The sequence below is a fragment of the Cyrtonyx montezumae genome, unplaced genomic scaffold, assembly GCF_038088225.1.
Source record: "Cyrtonyx montezumae isolate F1298 unplaced genomic scaffold, pur_monq_1.0 scaffold_2, whole genome shotgun sequence".
NCBI lineage: Eukaryota > Metazoa > Chordata > Aves > Galliformes > Odontophoridae > Cyrtonyx > Cyrtonyx montezumae.
In genome coordinates, this window is record NW_027071936.1 from 39580478 (window position 1) to 39604238 (window position 23761).

Consider the following 23761-nt stretch of genomic DNA (forward strand, 5'->3'; position numbering starts at 1 on the left):
CAGAAGTGACCATGTGGAAAGCAATCCCATTATAATTTTCAAGTGTCTAAGAAATTGATGCAGAAAATAATTTAGCCTTAAAGGAAAAACACAGGTAAAATATAGCCCATAGATTCTCAGTCCTGTGTAATTTTGGTTCTTTTCATAACTGAAAATACATTTTTGATCCAGATGTATGCAAACTAAACTTTCTGGAAACATAAAACTGTTAGATTATGTTGCTGCTATGTTATGGTTAGGAAGGGAAATGGTAAGGAGTGTGAGTCTGGGACAGCTGTGCTTGCATAAAGAGTTTTGAGGGAGTTCAATACAGTAGTGATGAAATACTTTGAAAAGGACATGGACTAAAAAGAATCAAGAGTTCATAGAATCATAGAATCACTCAGGTTGAAAAAGACATTAAAGATCATCGAGTCCAACCACAACCTAACCATACTTCAGCATCACCAAAGCCTATGTAACATAATTTTTGACTTCTGGAAACTGTAATTTTAATAAACTAGAAGTACTTTTAAACAAGAGGAGTTATTTAGGACAAAAAATCAGGCTATGTTTGCAGACCTTTGCTCTCTTACATCTTGTAGCACTGGAAATACTGTGCAGTACTGCTGAGATACAATACACTAATGGATTTATAACAAGTTTGGCACATGGAAACCTGTTGGCTTTATTCGGACATAGTATGGAAGCACAACAGGAAGAAAACACAACATACTGGAAGTATTCAGACACTTGGGCAAAAACGAAATACTGAAGACTAGACACTGAGCTCCTTTAATATGGAAATGCTGTTACTGCACACTGGGCATCTGGTACCATACCCTGTGTGAATAGCTGTGACCTCTGACAGGGGAGCTGCAGGATCTCTTAGTCATCACAGGGCTACGAGGAGGTTTACTCATAACAAATAATTCTCTCTTTAAATTAGCCTAGAAAAACCACAAAACATGTGTCAATTGGGTGTTTACAAGTGAAGCATCTTGGAATTTTTTCCGCTTCATTCACACATGCAGATCGGACGTGCTTTCCTTGGTAACCAAAGGCAAGTATGCTACAGGTGCATGTAATAGTGTTGGCAGTAGATAGTATTTCAGTTTTTAAGAGCTTGCTGCTCTGGCACGTGCATTTATGAAGTTAAGTGATCATTCAAGCATAATGCATGCATTTGGAGTAAGAACAGTTGTTGGAATTCTAATCTACTTAAGTAGCTCATTCAATCAAGGAAAAATTCAACAGTAGACAGCAGAAACTCTACCTTGGAGATACAAATGACAAACGTTGTTATTTGTTGCTGTTAAACAGGCACAAGACCTTAAATTTGCATTTAGAAAGCAAATTATGTACTTCATGGAAGGAACTTCGAGGAGAAATCCTACTTTTGTTAACATCGCCATTAGTCAGCTGAATACTTGACATGAATCAGTACTTAAAAGGATGGGAGGCACATGTGAATCCTTGGAGGCTGCAGGTGGGTAGAGCAGCACGTGATGCTAGTGGAGTCCTGATATAGTGGAAATCTCTTCTTAGTATTTTTGTTTGTTTGTTTGCCAGTAGAAAGTGGTAAGACAGAAGAGCAGCCCCCCTTTTAGGAGTTGGTAGGGTGAATGACCAAAAAAGGGAAATCAGCAGAGGTCAAGAAGGCAAGAATACATCAGCAGTTCTACTCTGGAAGTGTCTTTAGAGATCTTCCTTTGGAAGATATGTCCCTCCCACCATCATGGAGGGAAGCGATGCTTCTCTTCCATATAGCTACTTGTACTCTACTGTCCAGAATCCCAGGTCATGTGTTAGAGTTGAGCCTCATTCCAAATGCATCTATGCATATGGATGTATTTTTACATTAACAGACATTATGAAGGTATACAGTTTCAAGAACTCCCTGAACAAATTCACTGGTAGTGCTTGAGTGCTGGAAATGTCTCCCTTCTTTTATTTTTATTTTTTTGCTTTAGCAGCTGCAGTAAGATTTCAATAATGAATGGCATGTACAAACTGAAGAGGGTAGGAACTGTCTGTTCTTTTTTCTAAAGCTTAAGTTAGAGGTTAACTAGGAGGAAGTAATGGCTGAGCCCCAATTTTTTTTTTTTTTTTTTGAACTGCAGCTGTCCTGGTAACTTTGTCTCCGTTGACTTCTCAAACAAACTTACCTACTGCTGGAATGAAATCTGTCTCATTTCAGAAATGTTGTAATTAATAGATTCTTTTCTGCAATAATTTACAAATAGAACTAAGAGCTAGAATTTTTTAATGCCTTTTCCTCAGTTTTGTTCCTCCTAGTTCTCATTATTGTGAGTCTTGTATCTGCGAAGACAACCAAAACAATGCAACTTGCGGACCTTAAGAAGTGGATTACACTTAGATTTTCCATTAATACATAATCTAAGATGTGGTAGTTTTTTTTCAATGATTTTTTTTTTCCATGGAGCAGATGATTGCTTTTCCTAGGACAATTTCTCAAACTTTTAATTCCATGGACTTTTATTCCTTGTCATAAGGGGATTCTGGGAGTCATCACTGGAAATTGACATTGGGTCTAAGTTGCACTGGGAATTTATCTGTTCAGAGCTGTAGGCTTTCCAGAACTGATTTTTTCTGCCTCAGAATTGCAGTGCTGACAGAAAATGTAGTCTTGAAGAGGAAATAATCTTTGTTTAGTCCTTGACTAATTGATTGATTTAGAATGTTACTCTGTGCAGTTGTGCTTTACTATGAAACTTAGAGCTGTTCTCCTTGGATTTGGACTGAAATTAAAAAGCATTTTCTAGTACAAATATTACTTCATTTCTGTGTACTTGGATATTGTTCTTTCATTTGAATATGACTTACTGAAGTCCTGGCATGACCTTCTGGAAGTACTTCTGTACTAGTATCTTGTAAGGCAGCTTCAAAAGTAATGTTTCTTCTATTATCTTATGTTGGCCCATGAAGTCAGAGGTGGATGTTGGTGGTATGGAAGTGGAGGTTGAAGCTTCCCACCTATATGCCATTACAGTTTGTTGCCGTGTGACAGATGGCAGCAGAAGGGCAGTCTGAGAATGGATGTGTGTAAAAACCAAAGGTATGGCACTGAATTTGTCCATGCAGGAAAAAATGGTACTCACTGATATTCATCGGTACTTGATGAATGTTTAAGGAGACCAAACAGTGGATATGAGCACACCGAGGCAGCGGGTGGTGTACTTTAGCAGTGGTGACAGCGAATCCTCCTTCACTGGTACAGACTTTTACTAGTACAGCATGCTGGTTCTTGTTCATCTCTGTCAGAAATGCATAGCTAATGATGGGACTCTGTTTTGACGGTGAGAATTTGCTCTATCTAATAGTGTTATTGTATGTCTCTGTATCTGTTGTAGTTTCCATGGAGATAAACAGGAAGCATTACTTTTGGAGAGAGCTATGTATTTCATTGTATTCTGGAGATTACTGTTTTACCTTGCTTTTCATTTGAAGAAGGCCTATCTTAATCCTCCACATGCTACGTTACTTAATGTTAGTAAAAGAGACAATAGATGCTTAGTATTAGCCTTGCAGTTATTTAATATTAGTGAAGATTTTCAACAACCCATGCTTGAGAGGAGCAGTTACCTTTACCTTCAGTGAATCTTTCTCCTGCTCATGTAAGAGTTTAGAGAGAGGAGGTGAGAGGGAAGCAGCAGAGTGGGATGTTGTAAGAACAAAGCGAGAAGCTGATGTGTTGGCAGAGTGAAATGGTAGATTTGAACGAAGGTGGAAAGGAGTATCAGACTCTCCTGATGTATTCGTAGATAGCAGAGCTGTCTTAAACATTTAAAAAAGATTACAGGTAATTATGCTATACAAACAGCTGTTATGGATGTAAAATGCCAAATAAGGAGTCACGTAACAAACACGGACAGTCAGAAATAGGATGCTAATTATTATTTGTCAGTCAACTATGGGAGAAAATTCTTCTCTCAAAAATTAAAACAAAGTGCTATTTTTGGCAGTCGATTTCACCTTTATTCTTACTACTTTCTTCCATGTTGTTCAGGTCAAGTAAGGGCAAATAAAGTCTGCAAAATTTTCTAATTAATTAGTTTTACATTTCACCTAAAACATTTCAAGAGCGAGTCTGTTCAGGAAGTTGCTTAGAGTGTCTCATGCAAGCGCATAAAACAAATGCTTTGGAAAATAAGTGCTGGACAGGGAAATTTTGTTCTAAAAATTTGGGTGGAAACCACACAAACTGCATAGCAATATCAAGTCATTTGATGGCTAGCACATATTGGAGATGTGAACATGAGATAGATCATTGTTGCACTGTCCCAGAGAAGAACGAGGGCAGGCTGTACGTTTAACTGCCAAACATAATCTGATCTGTTACTAGTCACATTCTAGTAACAGTCTATTATAAATATATCAGCTGGTGAAGTGACACGTGTGAGTTACAAACGCCTGAGTCTCCACAGGAGACTCATCCTTCCCTCTGAATTCTACTGATGACATTTCTGGGGTCTGGTGCTCAGAAGGGTGGCACACTGTGGGACAGTGAGGAGAATGACTCCCTTGCTTTTTTTGGAAGCTGATAGAAGCCAATGATGACAGAAGGGAGAGGAGAAGCAGGACTGAGACACCATAGAACTTACAGTGGTGTCACCACCTGCTTCTGAGGAGGGGCTGTGCCTTAACTGGCAATTTTTATTCAATGCCACAGAATAAAACTGTGCCCGCACACAATACAAAAACACAAATGCAAGAAAAGGCAGAGAAAAATTATACTGAGTTACCTATCTGAACACAGAAGCCACAAGTTTTAGAAATTAAAATACCTTATTGATATTCGGTGAGGCGTGTCCTTCACAACATACTATGGAATCTCCTCTACTTCCTATAGGAAATTCTAAATTGTCAGGTGTCAGATCCTCCTCTATATAGAGTTTTATCAGTTCTTCTGTTGTGTCTTCTGATTCTCTGTAGAAGTCTGATTCTTGAGGTTCTGGCTGATCTCCTAGGTCATTTGACAGAGCTGTTGTACAGACTTCCTCTCCATTTTGAGCACTTTCATCTAGCATGGTGGAAACGGAGCTACCTTTTTGTGGCAAAGGGATGTTACAGGTAGAGGCAACATGTTCACCTTCTGTGGTAGTACCTGGCAATTCTCTAGGTACCTTGAGAACTGGAGAGCCAAGTACATCTCTCAAGTCTTTGTCTTTTCTTAGTTCAGTATTGTTTTTATGCGTATGCTTTATGTCATGAGATGAACTGGCTGCAGGTGAGATGGAGGCAGATACAAGAAAAGACTGTGGAAGAGCTGTAGTAGAGCTGGGAGAGACATCTGTATTTGGAATAAAATCATTCACCTTAACTTGGTGAATGCTACTAGTTGAGGAGATTACTGAAGATTGGGAGGATGTTAGTGCCAAAGAACTGAGTTCTCCTAAGTCAGAAAGAAAACTGTCTGGAAGTTGTGGAGTAGGTAAGATACATAAGCTTGAAGGTGAAAAACCATCCGTCTTGGAAAATGAGTCACTAGTGGCATCCTGCAGTGTCTTTCGGTCATTGGTTGACCAAGAGGAGAAATGGTATCGGGGAGGTGGGGATAGTGCTTGGAAAGGCAACTTCAAAATAAGAAAAAACATGGGAATTTAATTAAATAAGCACGATAGAGAGCTGGGATATGAGTAGACAGGAAAGACAAATGTCTGTGCCATCATCTGGATTAGAGGGTATCATTTCAGTGAGCACGGGTGTCTGAAATCATTAGTACATGAATCAGAACAGCCGAAAAGACATTTGAAAAATGAAGCTGTATCAGGTTCTGGCCTTGGCTTAAATGTCAAACATCAAGACAAATCTGGATCATTACATTCATGAGGGCGACCTGCATTTGATCTGCTGAAGTTATGTTATTTATGGCTTTCTGTTAGTGAGCCTGTCATAGGTTATTAAATCATACAATTAAAATTAATGTTTTTCTTTTTTTCCCCAAACCATTACCACTATTTTGAATGTAGGGTTGTCAAAAAGTACACTTCTGGTGTCATTCAGTTAAACTCTAACATCTGAGGTGATTTCTAATGATCCTAATGTTAATATTTGTACTTCTCAGTATATGCTTAAGAAACATCTTAAATACATAGCATACTTTTATTAAGGCATAGGTATTTTTCTTTGAATGTAGCCCTACCAGTTTAAAATGACATCGACATTCATGAAAGGTACACTCAATTCTAACTGAATGTAGGCAGACAACGACAAAGCTTTAAAATAGTGACAGCACGGTATACAGCAGTATATTTTGAGTACCATTACATAATATTGATTGAAGTATCCTTCTGGTAAAAGAAACGTCCTTTTGTAAGAATGAGAGTGGTGAGTCATACGTACACAGCATCAGTAGATATCCATTGCTTCAGTAAATACTGAAAGATGCATTTTTGTAACTATTAATCCTCAAAATTAATTAAAAGTTAATTAAAAATGTTTTGACATTATTAGAATTATCCAGAACGATTAGATGCATCTCTCTTTAGGTTATCTGGACAACTTAAAGTATTAATCTAGAATATGAAAATAATTTCACAAGGCCAAATTAACATAGCAGAATAGAAATGTTAACTTACTTACCATCCACTGGAATTTTCTTGAGGCAATTAGCTTTATTTTAAAGTTAGAAAAACCTTTGTTACAGGATCTTCTGTACCAGAGCATAGAGTCTCCAAACTGATAGTGTAATCTGCTAAAATGTAACTGCGCTGTTACTAATAGCAGTCCATCTCTTTCAGTCATCTTTACTCTTGGAAAAGGGCTTCTTACCTGTGGTTTATGGCCCAGGAGACATTGCCACTTTTAGTCTCCTATGGCTATATGCTCCACTAGAACTAAAGATACAGATGCTCTAGGCAGTTAATATGAATAATAATAATAACAAGCGTTGTTCTCCTTATTTATTTTTATTGCCATTAGGCCAAAGAAGTTTAGAACAATTTCCCTAGCTATGGGGAGTCATAGAACAAGTTACATGCTAAAATCCTCTGAAGGAATAGGAATAGTAATAGTAGCATCAGTACTTGTGATAAACTCCAGAAGCCTTCAGGCCTGCTGAAGTGCTCCTAGGTAGTCAGGAACAAGACAGCTTCATATATGGCATTCTGAATACAGTTGGAAAAAAAAAACATGTCTGTTTAAGAATGTCCTTGGTTTTTTTTTTTTCTTTCCTTTGGACTAGAACCAGATGATTACAAAAGTTTACCAAGGCTAATTCACCTCACCTTCTCTTGAAAACTAATCCTGTTACTTAATAGAAGTGGCAGGCCAGATTTTTAGTCTGATGTCTCTTCAATATTTTCACCTTCTGAAACATACGCAATGGGGAAAATGCACACCTGCTGTGATGCTGGTGACAGTAGTAAGAAAGATTTGAGTTCCTCCCATCCTCGCTTGCAAAGAGAGGGCAAATCTGGCCCTTGTTACCTCCCTGTATCAAACACTGGCGGAATACAGGAGAAGCATGTAGCATATCTGGGTGTTCTGCACCTGCTCACTCAAAATGCTTGACCGCAGCAGCTTTAGAAAAGGAGCAGCCACCAATAGCTCTGCAGTTCAGGTATGTTGATTAAGTTTTTAGAATTGTTTTCCATACAGGAGGAACATGAAGGCTCCCCAAAGCCTAGGCTTTTCAACTTCTTCAGAAGAATCTAAATTGTTCATAAAGGTAAGAAATTACAGGCTAATTTTTAACGTGCATGCGTTTTTTGTTTTTTTTTAACCTGAATGTAAATACTCCGAAGCATTGCCTGTGCTCAGGAAGGAATCACTGACAGGGTTATGGGTGTTAAACAAAAAACAGCTTTAGCTGCAGGAAATGCACAGAAAGTGGGGAGAGTGGTGTCTCCAAATAACAGACAGTTCTGCTGCGTGCAGCACCTAAGTTACCTCATGCTCTTAAATTACCTTTGGATTACTGTAATGAGAAAGAGCTGTAATTAGTGAATGCCTCAGTCTGGGGATAAAGAACTTGATGCTATTTTGATCCAACATTTTTGTTGGAACAGAAGAGCGAGGAACCTAGTTTTTCTCTGTGAACAAATACTATAAAACAACTAATATTGCTTAGCCATAAACAGTATTGTCAGAGACCACTGTTGGCTATAACTGACTGTCCCAAAAGCTGTAAATAAATATGGAACTTATCCCAGAGCTGAAGCATCTAAATAAGCACCAGTATTCAAATAAATTAAAGTAGAAAATGGGAAAACCATATGAAACAAATAGACAAATAGCAGGATAGGAGCTTTATAAATTTCACACAAAACCTACTGCCCATGGTGAAGAGATCAACAATGATAAAGAAGAAGATTTGGAAAGGATTCCATCTTTAGCATTCAAAATCATTGATTGATAATACCTTAATGCTAATTACAGATTGCATACAGAAGCTTTCCTGATTCTCTCTCTCAACAGGATACAGTAAAATATTCAAAGTGAATGATAAACTGGAATAAATACAGGAATCTTTTTTTTGTAATGTGATTTGTGGTAGTTATGAAGCAGAAGGAAAATAATTCAGGAACTATGACGTTTGGTGTGAGAAATCACAGCTTTGAGGGTATGAATCCAAACATTGACAATGTGATGACATTTGCATTGCTACTGAATGATACAATGCTGTCACTGTTGTCATACTACTATAAGGAACTGCTCTTCAACTAACAGCCTCCTTGTAGAGTGTCAGTGGCAAAAGGAGGAAGGTTATGGTACAGAATCACTAGCTGTTCTCTTTTGCATTGAAAGGCATAGCATTGCTCTTGGCAATGTCCTGGCAACTACCCTGTCTTGCCCTTTGCATGCTTATGGGATTGCTGTTATGATGACAGATAGATCTTCACATTGCATTATGAAGAATTCGCTAAACATATCCGTGATGCTCAAATTCTGTCCTAGACTCCAGGCTTAGTTTTTATTATTTTCTGAGCAACTATTCTGGCAGAATGTAAAGCTGGCATTAAAATACTGCAACAACAAGTTAGTAATGCACTTCTATATCTGCAGTACATATGTAAGAAAGAAAAGAGAGTGTACTGAATGCATAAATGGTCTATTATCATGTTAAAAAAAATTTACAAGTCCTTCTAAACCCACTCCAGGGGTGATATTGAAAAAGAAAAATCCTTACCTTAGTTGAACTTAAATTGTGTATTCTGTCACTAGAATAGCTTTGGGGTATAGGAGGATCAGGGTAGTCATCAGCACTTTTTGATGCGTTCTTTTTGATAACTTCTACATAGGAAACAGGGAAGATGCCTTGTCTGTTGGTTCCTGGTATTTTACCTTCATACCAGTTTTGATCAACTCGCTTAAGAAGAATGACTCTGTCTCCCTGGAATGCATTATAAAAATGGGTTATCAGCAGATGAGTAGTAAATAGTAATGCACACTATTATTTTCCCTGCAGTTCACCTTTCTTCATTTACCTTTCTCCTGGCGTTTATAATAACCATGTAAACAACTACCATTCCAACAAAAGGAAGATTGTTACAGACTGCACTTGCTGTTCAGCAAAATCTCTCTTTTGGTTGGAGGATTAACACAAACTTTTCATAGAACATAACCTGTTTAAATTGGTGGTCAATCTACTAGCTAACACCCCAAGTGTAATATGGAATAATCATAGAATGGCTTGGATTGGAAGGGACCCCAGTGATTGTCAAGTTCCAACCTCCCTGCCACAGGCAGGGTCACCAACATCTAGGTAGAGAGCATCCATAACCTCTGACTGTGTTAATTTAAATGCCTCATTTTCCCTAAGGATAATAGAAGTTAAAGCACGTGCATGGATTTAATTATTTGTCATCAAGTAAAATTCTAATAAGTGGAAATGAAAAGTTAAAATTATTTCCAAGGGAAAATGAGATAAATGGGTTTCCCAGTGAGCATGCTACACAAGCAGGTATCTGTGTAAGAAGACAGTGGCTCACTTACTGTTTTTAGAGAGCCTAGATACTGGAATGGAAAACAGCAATTTAATATTCAAATATCTCTCTGTTTTGAAAGTTAATAAGCTCCCCCTCTTTTGTTTTACATGATGTGCTTTTACCTTGTCTTTTTCTAACAAACCCTTCCCTATCAGTTATTTATTTATTTATTTAGTGCTTCAGTTTCTGTAGTAGATTTGTGGAGTACCCTAAAATTATCATCAGTAGGATGGGATTATAACTTAAAAACAAACCAAAGCCGGGCTGACAAGATAGGGACCACCACAATCAGCATAAAAGGGAACTTTAAAAAAAGAAATCATTAAACTGCCTCCCACCTCTAGTTCTCAGATCCTATTCCTGATTTTTTTTTAACAATCTCTTTGAAATTTACCAGTCTCAAACAAGTGGAAAAACACCCATTACTTTCAGATCAGGTGTTGATTCAGCATCAGAAAGCTGTATCCTTAGATTTATTCAACAGAAGAAACACTGAATAACTTCCATGAACATAAATTCGTTTTAAAAAGAAAGTAAATGAGGTGGAATTTTCCATTAATGCTTATAACAAAGTATGTAATACCTTCTATAATAAAGTTCTGTACAACAAGACTATCTCAGTCGGACAAACCCCAGCAATTAAACACTTGTTTTGATCATGTGTAATAAAGGATACACGTCGAGATGTGTGTATAGATGTGACATGAGTATGTTAGAACAAGCAGACTATTACTAAGATGAAATATCTGCAATAACTGGTACATTCACAAAAATGTCTTTCGTCTGAATTTCACTGTTTTCTATTTCCTGCTTTTTTATTTCTTTTATAATAAAAACCTTGCCATGATAATGAAGACAGTAACAATTCCTATAAAAGTCAATGGATAATTGAAATGAAAAGTAGAAAATGGGGTTGCCTGTTAGGAGATGTTTGTATATGGTAATTATATTTATGTACACAAAATATTTAAACTGTTTGCAGGCAGCTGGGAAAGAATGCAAGCTAATGAGCTTATGTCAGCAGCTTCCTACCATTATATTGCTTTGTGCATAGCGAAATTAGTACCAAAGCACTGTATTTACATATATATTAATTCTGGTTAGCAGTAGACATCATAACATAATTTTGATAAAGATAGTTCTAAGCTGTACCTTTCTAAGTGATAACTCCACATTTGTGTCAGCACTGAAATTATATTTGGCAATAGCTTCTCCAATCTCTCCAATCTGTGCAGGAGGAGGTGGCCTGGCAGGCTGTGCTTTTTCTGGAGGAGAAAGCTTCTAGGAAAAAAAAAATACCAACAGATTTTAATCATTTGCATTCAGCTTGTGGATCTGTTACCCGGAATAATTCAAGAAATTAAAACAAAGAACAAACCTCAACATAAGAAATTGGGAATATTCCAACTCTTCCATGGTGCTCACCCTCAAACCAGTTTTGATCAATTTTCCTGAGGATATAGACAGTATCTCCTTTCTTAAAGGACAGCTCTCTGTAACAGATTCATTTAAATCAGGTGTTTATAGCTTTACATTTGAACTCCTCTACCTGCATAGCTCCTGCAGTTTTTAAGTTCAGAACTGAAACAAAGTGTAGCAACTTAACATCAGGAGAAAAGACATCATAGCTATGGTATAGTTACCAGCTAATTATACCCTATTGAACAAAACAATTCACATTTATGAATACTGGATACTATCATTAAGTCATATAGGCCTAATTTTTACTCCAAGAAAGTATTTTTATTTATTATCAGAGCAACCGGTATAGTATCTGCAGACAAGCAGACACTTTGGGATCCTCTGTTTAGATGCTGGTGTTATGACAGGTATCTGAGATATACTTGGTGTTCTTGACAAACAGGAAGGGAAAGCTACTAAATGCATTGCATGCATCTGTGGCCAATTACTACCCTGGTGCAGCAGCATAACTTGGAGTGCTTCCATGCTCCCTGATTTTCTTCTGGGACCAAGCTGATCAGAAGCATTATTACATTCTCACCATTTCTGATAATCAAAGCCTGTAATATGCTTAATGTTGGACACTGAAAAAGGGAATTATCACAATCATTAAGAACATTTTCAGTACCTGGTGTGGATGATATTCGCTCTACTGTTTTTTGTTTTTTTTTTTGTTTGTTTGTTTGTTGTTTTTTTTTTTCAGGACCTAATCTGCTGTTCTGATAATTCAAGTTGTCAGTTTTATACCAGATACAGCTAACACAATATTAGCAACAATGTTGTACCACATCTAAAGAATGCTTGAGCACCCTGGATCACCAGGGTGACAGCAGTAATAAAATATGATGTTCTCCTCTGACTCCCTCATATCCAAGAATAGTGTTTTCTGAATTTGTTTATTTATTTTCTGATGGATCACTGTAGTTTGACTTGGTATGGGATGTTACATCCTGCAGAAAATCTGTGGTAAGACAAGACATAAGATTCTGAAGCACTATACAGAATTTTGGTGAGAAAGCAATCTATCTATGACACCACACTAAGCATGCTACGCTGTGTAACCCGACTGTGATTTACAGCAAAGAGCATTCAGCGGGCAGCCCTGAGGACTCACTGTGGAAAGGTGAAGATGCAGAGCCACTCACATGTCAAGTACATACAGTAGAAAATAAAGTAATTTAAGACATTTTAATTACAAAGCTTCTCACACAGCACGGTAATGCAGAGGCTGTTGTGGCAGCAAGCAGGATCCTTTGATTTCATGGCTTTTGGCAGTAGAAACGGGCTTTAACAGCAGGTAGCTGTGTCAAGTGCTAGAAAGATTTTTCTTGACTATGAATACTTAAATGAACAAAGGTCTAGTACTTACTTAGAAGTTTGAGCTTTAAAGTCATATACAGCTCTAGCTGGCAGTTTCTGAAAAGTAGGCAAAATGATTAACACATTCAGGTACTATTACTATGCAGCAAACAATTTTTAGCTTTTAAAAGGATGACCAGGATCTGAAATAAAAAGTGCATGTACTTTACAGTGGTTCTTACAGTAAGGCTCTATTTGGGTAATTAAATATGCAACTTACTTGTATGAGGTTGTTAGGTATTTGGGACAGTGCTTTAAAAATAGAACCAGCACGTACTCAGAGCACTATTTTACTAAAAACAGTCCCCAAAGTTATTAAAGGGATTCTGTCAAATTACATTTTTGGATACTGATGCAATACTTCATTACAGCACTCCTTCAAATATGATGGCCTAAATACAAAGTATTTTTTCTCTTTTCTGCTGTTATTAAAATTGTTTTTTTGGATGAGCGAGGATGTCCTTTTCATTGTTTTTTTATTTATTCTTCACTGATTTTGCTTGTTTTCTTCTTGGGTTTTATTCTTTTTTTTTTTTTTTTTTTTAGTACTGTAACTAATAAAGCAAAGAATGAAAGAATGGCAATAATATTAAAAGAGCAGTGGGGCTGCCTAAATGCAAAATGTACAAAATAGACTAAAAATATAGGTCTTTTTGTCTTCTCATCTCTTTAAATTATAGCAGTCATACACTACAAGCCATTCTTATGTACTGAACATCTTTTCATATGGAAACCCAGAATTCTTTAAAAGAAATGTACAGTACACCTCCTGAAACTTATTTTAACCATTATTTTGTAACAAGCAGTCTTCATTGTAATTAGACTCTTAATTGAATTGCAGCAGTGTAGCCATGACATTGGGGTGTAAGTGGAACTGAAGTTCTAAGCTCTACTGCCATTTAACAAGCCAGATAGCCTAGAGGAAAAAACTTACATTAGTTTATAAATTATTAAATGCAAAGAGTGTTTCCTTTTCAGATTGTTCACTTGCCTACTCTCAGCTCCTAAATTACGATAACAATTAAGATACTGCTATTGCACAAAATAATGGTAACTCAAGAGAATACTGAGAATGCTGCGTTAACATTTTCCATTGATTTTAATAACCTCCTGTGTACAGATGCTAGTTAATATAAATATAGTTACTTTATGACTGCATAAAATCCCTGAAGCCTGCTTGTAGAGTGCTTCAAGTTCTAGAACTAAAAATACACAAAAAATTGAACATTATCACTGTATTAAGCATATTTCAAGTGATAGTTTGTTACTTCCTTTAGAGGTTGTATGCCTGCTTTCATTTCCTCTGCCAAAGCATTAAAATAAGCAATTGGTATATAATCACAAAAGAACCTCTCCCCCACTCACATCTGCTATCCACCAGACATTTACTCCAGCTAATGTCCATGTCTGTTTAAATGCATGTAGAAGATGCAGCTTGTCTTAGAATCTTTGATATTCTTTAAGTATCTGTCTCTTTAATGACAAAGAAGAATGCTGTCCTGTCTAAATACCATGGTGATGAGTGATGCTTCCTTTCATCTCTATCATAACGTTGTCATCTAACCAACAAAAATCTTGTCTCAGAAACATTACTATTTCCATATGGATAGTGCTGCATTATTTATATTTGGTTTGCTACCTCTTTGTCTGCAGTTCCTCTTCTGTCCCTTGGAGTACATCGTCCCACATCAGTGAAAGCAGAATAGTTTCCAGGAGATTCCTGGTCTACTGAAAACAGAATATCATTATGTGAAACTGTGGTAAAATAAGCACGTTAAAATCTGGTATACTGCTTGGTATCATTTAAAGGGATGAAGAGATACTGAATCTATAGTTTCACATTCAATCGGAAGAAAAGCATGTTGTATTATGGTTAAAGTTAAACTTTAAAGAAACAAAGATAACAGCTCTCTAGCAAAGGCTTTCCTCTGATCCACGGCAGAAGAATGTGTAACAGAGAATGGGAAGAGCAAAATTATGCCTTACTGTATGGAGTGATGCACCCCTGCTGGACCAAATGGAAGACAGGACAGCAGTACTGAGACTTCACCAGGTTGTGAGAAGCTTTTCTGAATGCCAACAGTATAATCACAATTACATGCACAAAATGTGGCTAAAGCATGCTTCAATGAGGTAATAAGAGGAAACAATTTTTCTTCAGTAGGTGTTCTAAGATTCATTTCTACTTCGCCAGTGGCACTTGTTAGACCAACTTGTTATTTTATATAATATCAAGATGGAATTATAAATGATTACTCTCCAATCTCTGTGTCAGCATCTCCAAAGCATAGTTTTCCAGTGTTTACTAGAGGATGGTAGGCTATAGGATGGCAAATGCCTCTTTTTGTGTTTTAATAAAAGAAAAATTTTGCACACTCTAGCTTAGCAAGTTGCCTTTCTAATTTAAAGTGCAGTGGAATTATTTCAGATCAGAGAATGAAGTGAACTGTCCCTTGACTTCTGAGATTTATTAGCAATTGTAGTCTCCTAATGTGGTCTGCTGGAGGCTTCTGACTGATATTTGCCTCCCTTTCACTTTATTCACATGATCTGTTCATTCTTTCCAAGCATATATATTTCTGAGTGCAAGTTGAATAATAGAATTAAAATCATCTACTGCATTATGTTGCAGTTTTACAGAACAGAGACCTTAGTAGGCTGTTGGGTAAGCCATGAGGACTTCAGGCTATTGATAAATACAGCAGGGGCAAAAATTATTTAACCGCATCACTTAAGTTGTTTGATACAAGGATGTCATCCCCAGAAAGTTTATCATAGTTCCAATTGTGGACTGCTCTCTTTATACTTTTCCCTTGTTGTCACAGAAGCCATGAAGAATCTATGTTTACTCTGTGCTATGGATTTTCCTACACCTAAGGACTGGAAAATTAGTTTCAAGGAGTACGATTCCTGGTGTTGGACTATGTGTAGCTGCCATCAAAAATTGGCTCTAGCACTTTCCCTAGTTTCTACTTGCCTTGGATCCACACAGGTGAGCTAGAAAGAAGCAGTATGCTTCATAGAACCTGCTGCTGTAGCCCTAACATGCTGTGCTTTGCACCTTCCCAAGCATTAACAGACCTAAAAAAAAAAAAAAAAGGGGTGGAGGTGAAAACAATAGCCACATTGAGCTTGTTTGTGCCATTCCGTACACAGAAGACTTACAACAACTTGAACTTCTCTGTGTACTACTACCTGTCAGAGTAAATCATGAGCAGGCCTCAACTGTGACTATTTAAAAGCTTTTTGGAAAAAAAATAAAAACACAAAACATACATTTTGAGAATGGAGAACTTTGTTTAACTTGTTAAGAAATCACAGTAATAAATTAAATTCTGATTTGTCTTGAAATAAGTATTTACTATTGTGGGAATTGCAAATATTAGAGAAAAAGAGGCAAGATTAATGAAACTGTCAGGCTGAGTATAACTTTTTTTTTTTTTAAGTCTGTTTCACTGATCTGGTTTGAAAGTTGTTGTCAGTTCTTTATTGCTCTGCTTCTCTTTTTCTTAAAATATTATTTGAGCTTTTTTTAAATTTAACTTTGCAATATTAAAAGAACCAAACTAGAGTCATAGTAAGAGTTCACAAATGCATCCTAAATAGTTTAGATGAATATCTTTTGAAGGTCTGTCATGTATTCTTTAAGCGATAGCATTTCTGTAATAAATAATTTCACTTCCACACATACAGCCCTGCAGGAGGGAGCATCTGTGAGAAGTTAATGGCTATTCTTGAAGTCACAGATAGATGAAAGAATATCTGTACAATATTGATTACACATTATTTGCTCAAGGTCATCTTATCTTTAAAGATTTGATAATTGAGAGTTTCTCTTCTATGATAAGGTATTTCTGAAAACTTCATAGGTACATTAAAATGTGACAAGAATAATTAGCTTTTCTGCCACAGAGATTGGAAACCATTTGAACAGAAAAAATGAAAACGTCCTAAAATAACTTCCAGGTCTATTCACAAAAAGCAGTATGAAGCAATGGAATCAATGTATTTTTGTGAAAAAACAGAAACAACTTTCTATTACACTGGCTGAGTTAAGAGCATTCTATCAACTACATGCCTATACAGCTTTGTTACATGATTTTGGTGAATATTTAAACCAAAAAGTATGTGCAAGGGAAAGCTTCTTGTATATTATTTTCCATTTGACCAGTATCTTATGATGCATCCATCCACTGTTGTTGTTTTTTTGTTTGTTTGTTTGTTTTAGGAAAAAAAAAACACTTAAGTTAGTAACACCATTATTATTGACAGCACTAATTATTCAGTAGTTGAAATGCACCATTTATCCAATTGACCAGATTACTTCATTTTGTGAATAGACAACAAATTTTTCTAGCTTTGTGATGATGTAAAAATAACAGTCGTCCTGCATTATGAGTTTTGTGGGATGAAACGTTCTTATAAACTACACAAATAAAAATGGAATGAGAAAGGGTGGGAAATACAGGGAATAAATCACAAGGATAGAGGAAGAAAGTGAATCCACCTTGGAAACACAGTGCACTATCATTTTCTTGGTTGTTGTTGTTAGTTGTGTCCATGTCTTGAAGAGAGGCACTAAGAGGTAATCTTCCACAATCATTCTGGTAAAGTGGGCAATGAGTAGCACCATCTTGAGGCAGTGGATGAAAAGGCTGGTGCATGGGACTCTTTTTCAGAGCTGTAAGAGATGAATTCCTTTCTGGAATGTCTGGAAGCAGCTCAGTAATAAGTCTGTGTAATATACTGTTGTCAGGCAAGCTTCCTCTTCTTTTTTCAGCTTTAATTTGGTCACAGATGTCTTTAAGTGCAGAATCTAGCGCTTCAAATACAGATGACTTCCTTTTTGTCTTTTCAGTTTGTTTTTTAGGGGCTGCACTTTTTTTCCTTCGGAAAGGCACTGGACTGACTAGGAATGCTATCTTGGAGAGGCCAGATTCTGCCTCCTGTCTCCTTGTATCTTCAGCAGGTTCTTGTTTAGCCCTTTCATGTTTCAGCATGGTGGTGAAGCGGGTGTAGGACGCTGGGCATCTCCCTTTGCAGGAGCTGATGAGATGCCGGTGGTGGTGGTGGTGGTGGTGGTGGTGATGGCCTGATCCATAAAAGCTTTCAGATGATGTGAAGGAATAGTGATCAAAGTCACTTTCACTACAAAAGGATGACCCCTCCATATGGATAAAATCACTGAGGTCAGAAATCACTCCATCTTGATCACTGTCTGATAAATCCATATGTGACCGCTGTGGCTCATCACTGGTCACTTCAATATGAATTGGCACCAGGGTTTTAGACTTGTAGCTCCGTTGTACCTGAGAGGGATGTATGACTTGATTTTCTTCCTCCAGCAGGGACTCAATAGAAAATCGCCGCTGTGAACATAAACCATTTTTAGGAGGCTCTAGTGTAATGGTTGACAACATTTCATCACCTAGATTTGGCATTGACTTTGACTTCTGAATTAGTTTTTCAAATTCCGATATTCTGGTTGGCACCATGTCTCTGGGCACCTCTTCAGTAGAAGACTCTCTCCAGCCCTGAAGAATACCTTTATGCTGTTCTTTTTCATACTGCAGTATTCTGGACTTTACAGAACAAATCACCTCAGAGTTCATCAAGTCCTTGCGATTGATACGATGCATCTTTTTGTACATTTTAAGGAAACCAGGGGCATCATGTGCAGATCTGTGACGAACTCTTGCCCTACCACCATTACCACGGCCCTCGGGAGCATATGGGGATGCCCAGCTCATTGAGCAAACCTCTTTGGCATCCTCCTCACACAAAAGAGAACCCATGCTTTCAGACTTGGCCTGTGCATCGGGAAAGCTATCCCGATCATCTGTTAAAAGATCATCGCAGCTACGGGATTTTCTCTTTGGGGAAGTTGTTTCTTCTGTGCTGCTCCAGACTTCTGCATTTTGACGAGTCATTTGCCAGCCATTCTTGTAGCTGATTGCCCTTCTTGAATCATTAGGAACAGCTAAATGTTGTCCGTATGTGCTACAGTAATCTAATTCATTTGAGGTGTTGTGGTTGTGCACTGAATAACTGAGGAGGGATGGGTGTACTTTGCTAATATCCCCACCTTTATAATCCATAGAGCAGCATGATAAAAGAGAGACATTGCCAGAAATTAAAAGATTCAGAAAGTAGGAATTAATATCAGTAAGTATTAGAAAGACTAGAAAAGAGACAGCCATTAGTTCATCTATTCTGTCAGCTTAGATCAGTACATATGTTTCTACAGACCAGGACTGCAGAGCTAATAAGCTGTTTTCCAGTTTTAATAATGCACTTATGATAATTTGAACAACCAAAAAAAATTGAAATTCCTCAAGAATTGTGGTGATGTCCTCCCCCCAAACAAAAACAAAACTGTATAAGAAAACAAGTACCAGTACTGATGATGAAGCAGGTTAAAAAACAGTACAAGCTGAAAAGAATATAAAGATGAAGACATACTACAAATCTAGACTGCAAAATTATAACCTTGAGATAAATTGAATTTGGAGAGAGACTGACTTTTTTATCCCTGGAGTGAAGACAATATTTATTATTTATTATATATTATATTTATTATATTTATATATATATATTATTTTTTATTATATATAAAATAATATATATTATTTTATTATGTTTAAATAGATTTCCCCCCCACCCCGTGGAACTTAAATTGAATGATAACTACAGAAAATGTAAAATATGGACAAAATTTATATCTCTTAGTTAATTTAAATTTCTTAATTTAAAATTTTTAATTTAAAATTAATTTCTTAATACTTAATAAGAAATTAAAAAATATATTCCATTTTACATTCTTAACTGTATTTCAAATACTGTCTTTTACACCTGTGTATTCTGAAAGCTGTACAGAGTTTTTGATCTGATTAATATCCAGGCAGTTTACAGAAGTTACTATGGGACAAATTTGGCATTCTGGTCTCATATTTGAGCTGAACTTTCAGAAATGGTTGCAGGTGGCAGCGTTCAGTTCAGGATAAATGCTTCAGTCAGTTCAGTCTCCTTTCTAAAAGAATAACTTGAATCTGTGACAGAAACTGAAACACTTGAATTCAAAATCCATGCTGATTGAAAGACTTACAGTATGCTACCCTTTTAACAAAATGCTTAGTTCCCAGAAAAGTTAACATTCTGCTATATTTCATAACATAAAAGAATGAAGTCATACATGTAGATCACCTCCCAGAAGTTAAGTAGTTGTGTTTGGTAGTTTCCATGTCCTCAAACATGGGAAGCAGTTAAGTCACGATGAATACTTCTTATCAGTGGCGTAGTAAAAGGCAGGTAAATGGAGTTTACCTCCTTTTCACTGTCTGCCCTGGTGCACCAAATGGAAGAGATAACCTTTCAACTTACTAATCATAACAGTGTTTTTTCCTCGCTGTTTTTCTTTGCTACACTCTGTTGTGACCTGGTTGCTATGTTCTTTCCAGTAGGAATCGACTTTTTTTTTAACAAAGGTTTACACAATCCCTTGTACAGCTATGGCTGTTTGGACAGCACAGCTACAAAATACAGCAAATAAGTAACTAATAAAAACTTGAATAGAAGGATGGGTATTGTTGTAGACTATCTAGTTCAAGTGTCTCTTTTCTGGAGATACATGAAGAACTACTGTGTGGCCATGAGTTACTTGGAAGAAAAACACACACAAAAAAAGCCCCTAGATTGTGTCTTTTGTACTGCATACTTCAGGGATTTATGAAATTAAAAATCCAACCATGGATATTTGCTTGATTAGTAGGTCCCAATAACTGACAATGTCTAAGATACCAGCTATTGAACTGTAAGGTCTGCTATTATGGAAGCACATTTTTAATCTCACGTAGTATATGTCCTGATTTATTTTCTACATATCCTAAGAACATTATAATAAGCGAGCAGTGCACTTAATCAAATTTTAAGAGATTTTATATTATGATACAAGTCGTATTCTTCATTTAACTAATTTTCTTTGCCCTAGAAGGGGCAGGTAAAACTGGAAATTGCTTGCTACATGCCCAGATTATGATCAGCATAGAATTGCACATATAACGATAAAAAACTGAGTCTTTAAGGAAAGGTCCAAAGCTCCTCATACAGTAAATCTCCCTGCGGAGAGCAATCAGCAACAGTTACATTTACTACCAAGAGATTGTACAATGCATCATCAGTAGTTTTCCTCCTAACAAATATGACATCCTCTTACCTTTTGCTCGTGATGGAGAAGAAGGAGATGAGCTAGTTAAAGGCTTTCTAAGGGTGGTGTGTGGGCCTTGCATATCTGTACGGCTCAAGCTGGGCCTATTTGCATTCTGATCACTGTGCGCTCTCTGATGACTTACAGCAGGTTCCGACTTCCTCCTTTTCCTGTAGTCACTCGCAGTACTTGCAGAACTAAAAAAAAAATGAGCAGTATTACCAGTAGTCTCTTCTCTGTAATCACAACTCAGGAATTAAAAAGCAAACTTGTAATTGCATTATTTGCTTATGGATTGGACAGTGCCAGAAGAAATACATCTGAAATGTACAGCGGGGAGAAGTGCTGGCCTCAGCTCTCTTGAGGCATGTTTGACAGAGAAGAGCTCAATTTCATCTTCACTAGATTGTTTCAAATTTCAGACAGAATTGCTATATTGCTTTCATGGTGACAACTTTGAAATAAATGTACTGACTTTTAGAGTATTTTTTGGAAATAATGCAAAAGGATCAGCAACTAATGATATGAAAGTGTTTCCATATTAATTTTGATGATGTGGCAATACCGAGCAATAGATGAGGTAACAGGCTTGGGGGAACAGCACAGAAAATGCTGCAAGCAGTAAGATTAAAGGATGAAGTGTTGAAGTTGAGACAGAAGCTCGGGGATACGACATTGGAACAACCCAGAGTATAGCTTGGATTATACTGAATGCCAACAGTAAGTCCGTGAAAAACAAAACTAAGAATTGTGCTTGAGTATCAAAACATGAACATCCTCTCCATATACCTCTCATTTTCTTAAGAGTCCACAAGCTGAAAGTTAAAATCTGAATCTTTTCAACATCTGCTGGCTTCAGGTCACAAAGAAAGCCCTTAGGCTGTATGATCTGTGTCTACTGATGTGAAGTCACATACTGTATTTCTTACCTGGAAGGCCTGTCCAGGCCTCTGTCTGTTGAAGAGTGATGATACAAGGAAGTCTGTGAAAACAAATATATAAATCTATCATAGGCCTGTATTTGAAAAAAAGTGACAATTTCTGCTTATGGTGTTTGATTATTATGTTTGCTACTCTGTGACATCCTATAAAACAGACTACAGTGATTAACATACTGTGGATTCCAGCACACAGATATTGCAGTATTCAGTCAAGCAGCTTCAAAAAAGCATCACTAGATTTTTTTGTGTTCTATTTTGGTTATATTTTTTCTTTTAAAGCACTACTAAATAATAATTCAGAGTCGTGCTTCTCTATACTCTTTTCAAAAATAGATACACCGCACCTGAAATTACTCTGAAAATAATTCCTCCTTGTGCAACACAACATCTGTAAAGCTTCTCTTCCATCTCAATTACTCGCCAAAATTTCACAATCAGTTATAGCCAGAAGCAAAACTAGCTGAAAGACCTAGAATTTTTCTGACTAATTCTTGACCACCTTATGATGTTCCTGATCATACCAGTTCTTATCAGAGAACATGGTGTGACTATTTTTCCTCTCTATAGAAGCCTTCTAGACTTACTTTCTACATAGGAAAAATCTTTACTGATTTTTCTCCATACCTGAGGATTGCAGAAGTAATAACACTCATTGCTGTGTAAGCATTCCAGCTGTTTCTCAAGCAGTTATACTTAATCTAACTTTTAAAACACTGGCAGAACTAGTTGTAACACTGTTTTCCATAAGAGCTGCAAATAAAAGCTTCAGAAATTATTTCCGTGTTAGGTTAAAAGGGCTAATCATTATCCAGCACAACCAGAACAACCTCCAGGTACAGTGTACTGCAGGAGACACGATCTCTTCTACTCATCTGCATCTCATTTACAGCAGAGGATGACCCACATGCATTCCAGAGTGTTTGCACTACAGTAGGAAGGAGAAAGTGGCATTTAAAAGTTCCAGTGATGGTATGTCTATCTGCTATAAAATTACTGCTGTGTTTATTCTTTAACATACCCACAAATTAATATGACATCCAGCAATACCTTCATGCAGTTTTCAGCCTGAGAGAGATCTTCCCATCACCTGGGCATTAAGCTGCTGCCAAGAGGAGCAAGCTGAGGCAGTGGGACATGAGCTGTGTTCGCAAGGAATGGGAAGTGTGTGTCAGTGATGTCAGGAGTGTGGCCATCTCAGCAGGACAGGTCTTTTATAGCAGTAGCCAGTTGAGAGAAGACTAACAATGCTGCTGTCATGACCCCAGCTTTTAGATGCTGCCATCAGTGAAAGTTTGCCTCACTGATACAGTGAGTCAGTCTCCATGATGAGACTACACAGTACTGTGAAATACAGTCAAGTTTTACCGCAGCAAAATATTTTTTTAGTTTGCTAAAAGCACCCTATTTTTCTGCATGTGAGTGAAAAGCTACTTCTTACAAGTTTCGTTTTCCCAGTCAAACACAGATTTCGAGATTTGCCTTCTTTTTAAATTGTTTGTCATTGCACTACTCTTAGGTGATGAACATCCTATATATGACACCTTACTAATGAATCCATTCATTTGGTTTTTTGTTTTGTTTTTTGTTTTTTGGTTTTTTTAATGTGAGGAACAAAAATGGGCAACTGTTCACCAAAGCATTTTATGTACTGTAACCTAGCTCACAAAGTCAGTGGACCTGTAAGTTACAGAGAAGGGGTCCTGTGACACAAACCCATACTGCCTGCTCTAAGAAACAAGCGAAGAGTTAATGCACCTTTGCATAGCCAGTGAATATAGAAGCCTGTGCTTTGCTTTGGAGCTGCTTCTGTTACGGAGGTGTGCTGATCATCGTCAGATGTTCTCAAACAGGCAGTAAACCTGCTG

At 37.1% G+C, this 23761-nt stretch overlaps 2 protein-coding genes across 5 annotated transcripts in view; both read right to left on the reverse strand.

The window, feature by feature from the left end:
- The window catches only part of SORBS2 (sorbin and SH3 domain containing 2), a 144930-nt gene that overhangs the window by 9409 nt on the left and 111760 nt on the right, over window positions 1-23761 (reverse strand). For 2 of the 4 annotated variants that reach the window (XM_065736941.1, XM_065736942.1), the window contains 7 exons: window positions 21885-21937; window positions 20965-21152; window positions 14392-14480; window positions 12763-12809; window positions 11311-11425; window positions 11085-11213; window positions 9134-9337 (listed from right to left, as the gene is read on the reverse strand). In XM_065736941.1, the coding sequence (XP_065593013.1) occupies window positions 9134-9337; window positions 11085-11213; window positions 11311-11425; window positions 12763-12809; window positions 14392-14480; window positions 20965-21152; window positions 21885-21937 (825 nt within the window). Of the gene's footprint in view, window positions 1-9133; window positions 9338-11084; window positions 11214-11310; window positions 11426-12762; window positions 12810-14391; window positions 14481-17259; window positions 18838-20964; window positions 21153-21884; window positions 21938-23761 lie in introns of all 4 variants that reach the window. The other 2 variants (XM_065736943.1, XM_065736946.1) reach the window with 2 other exon arrangements.
- Window positions 4314-6855, reverse strand: LOC136048992 (uncharacterized). The gene has a single exon (XM_065736967.1). The coding sequence runs from the start codon at window positions 5595-5597 to the stop codon at window positions 4779-4781; it is 819 nt and encodes a 272-aa protein (XP_065593039.1). The 5' UTR covers window positions 5598-6855; the 3' UTR covers window positions 4314-4778.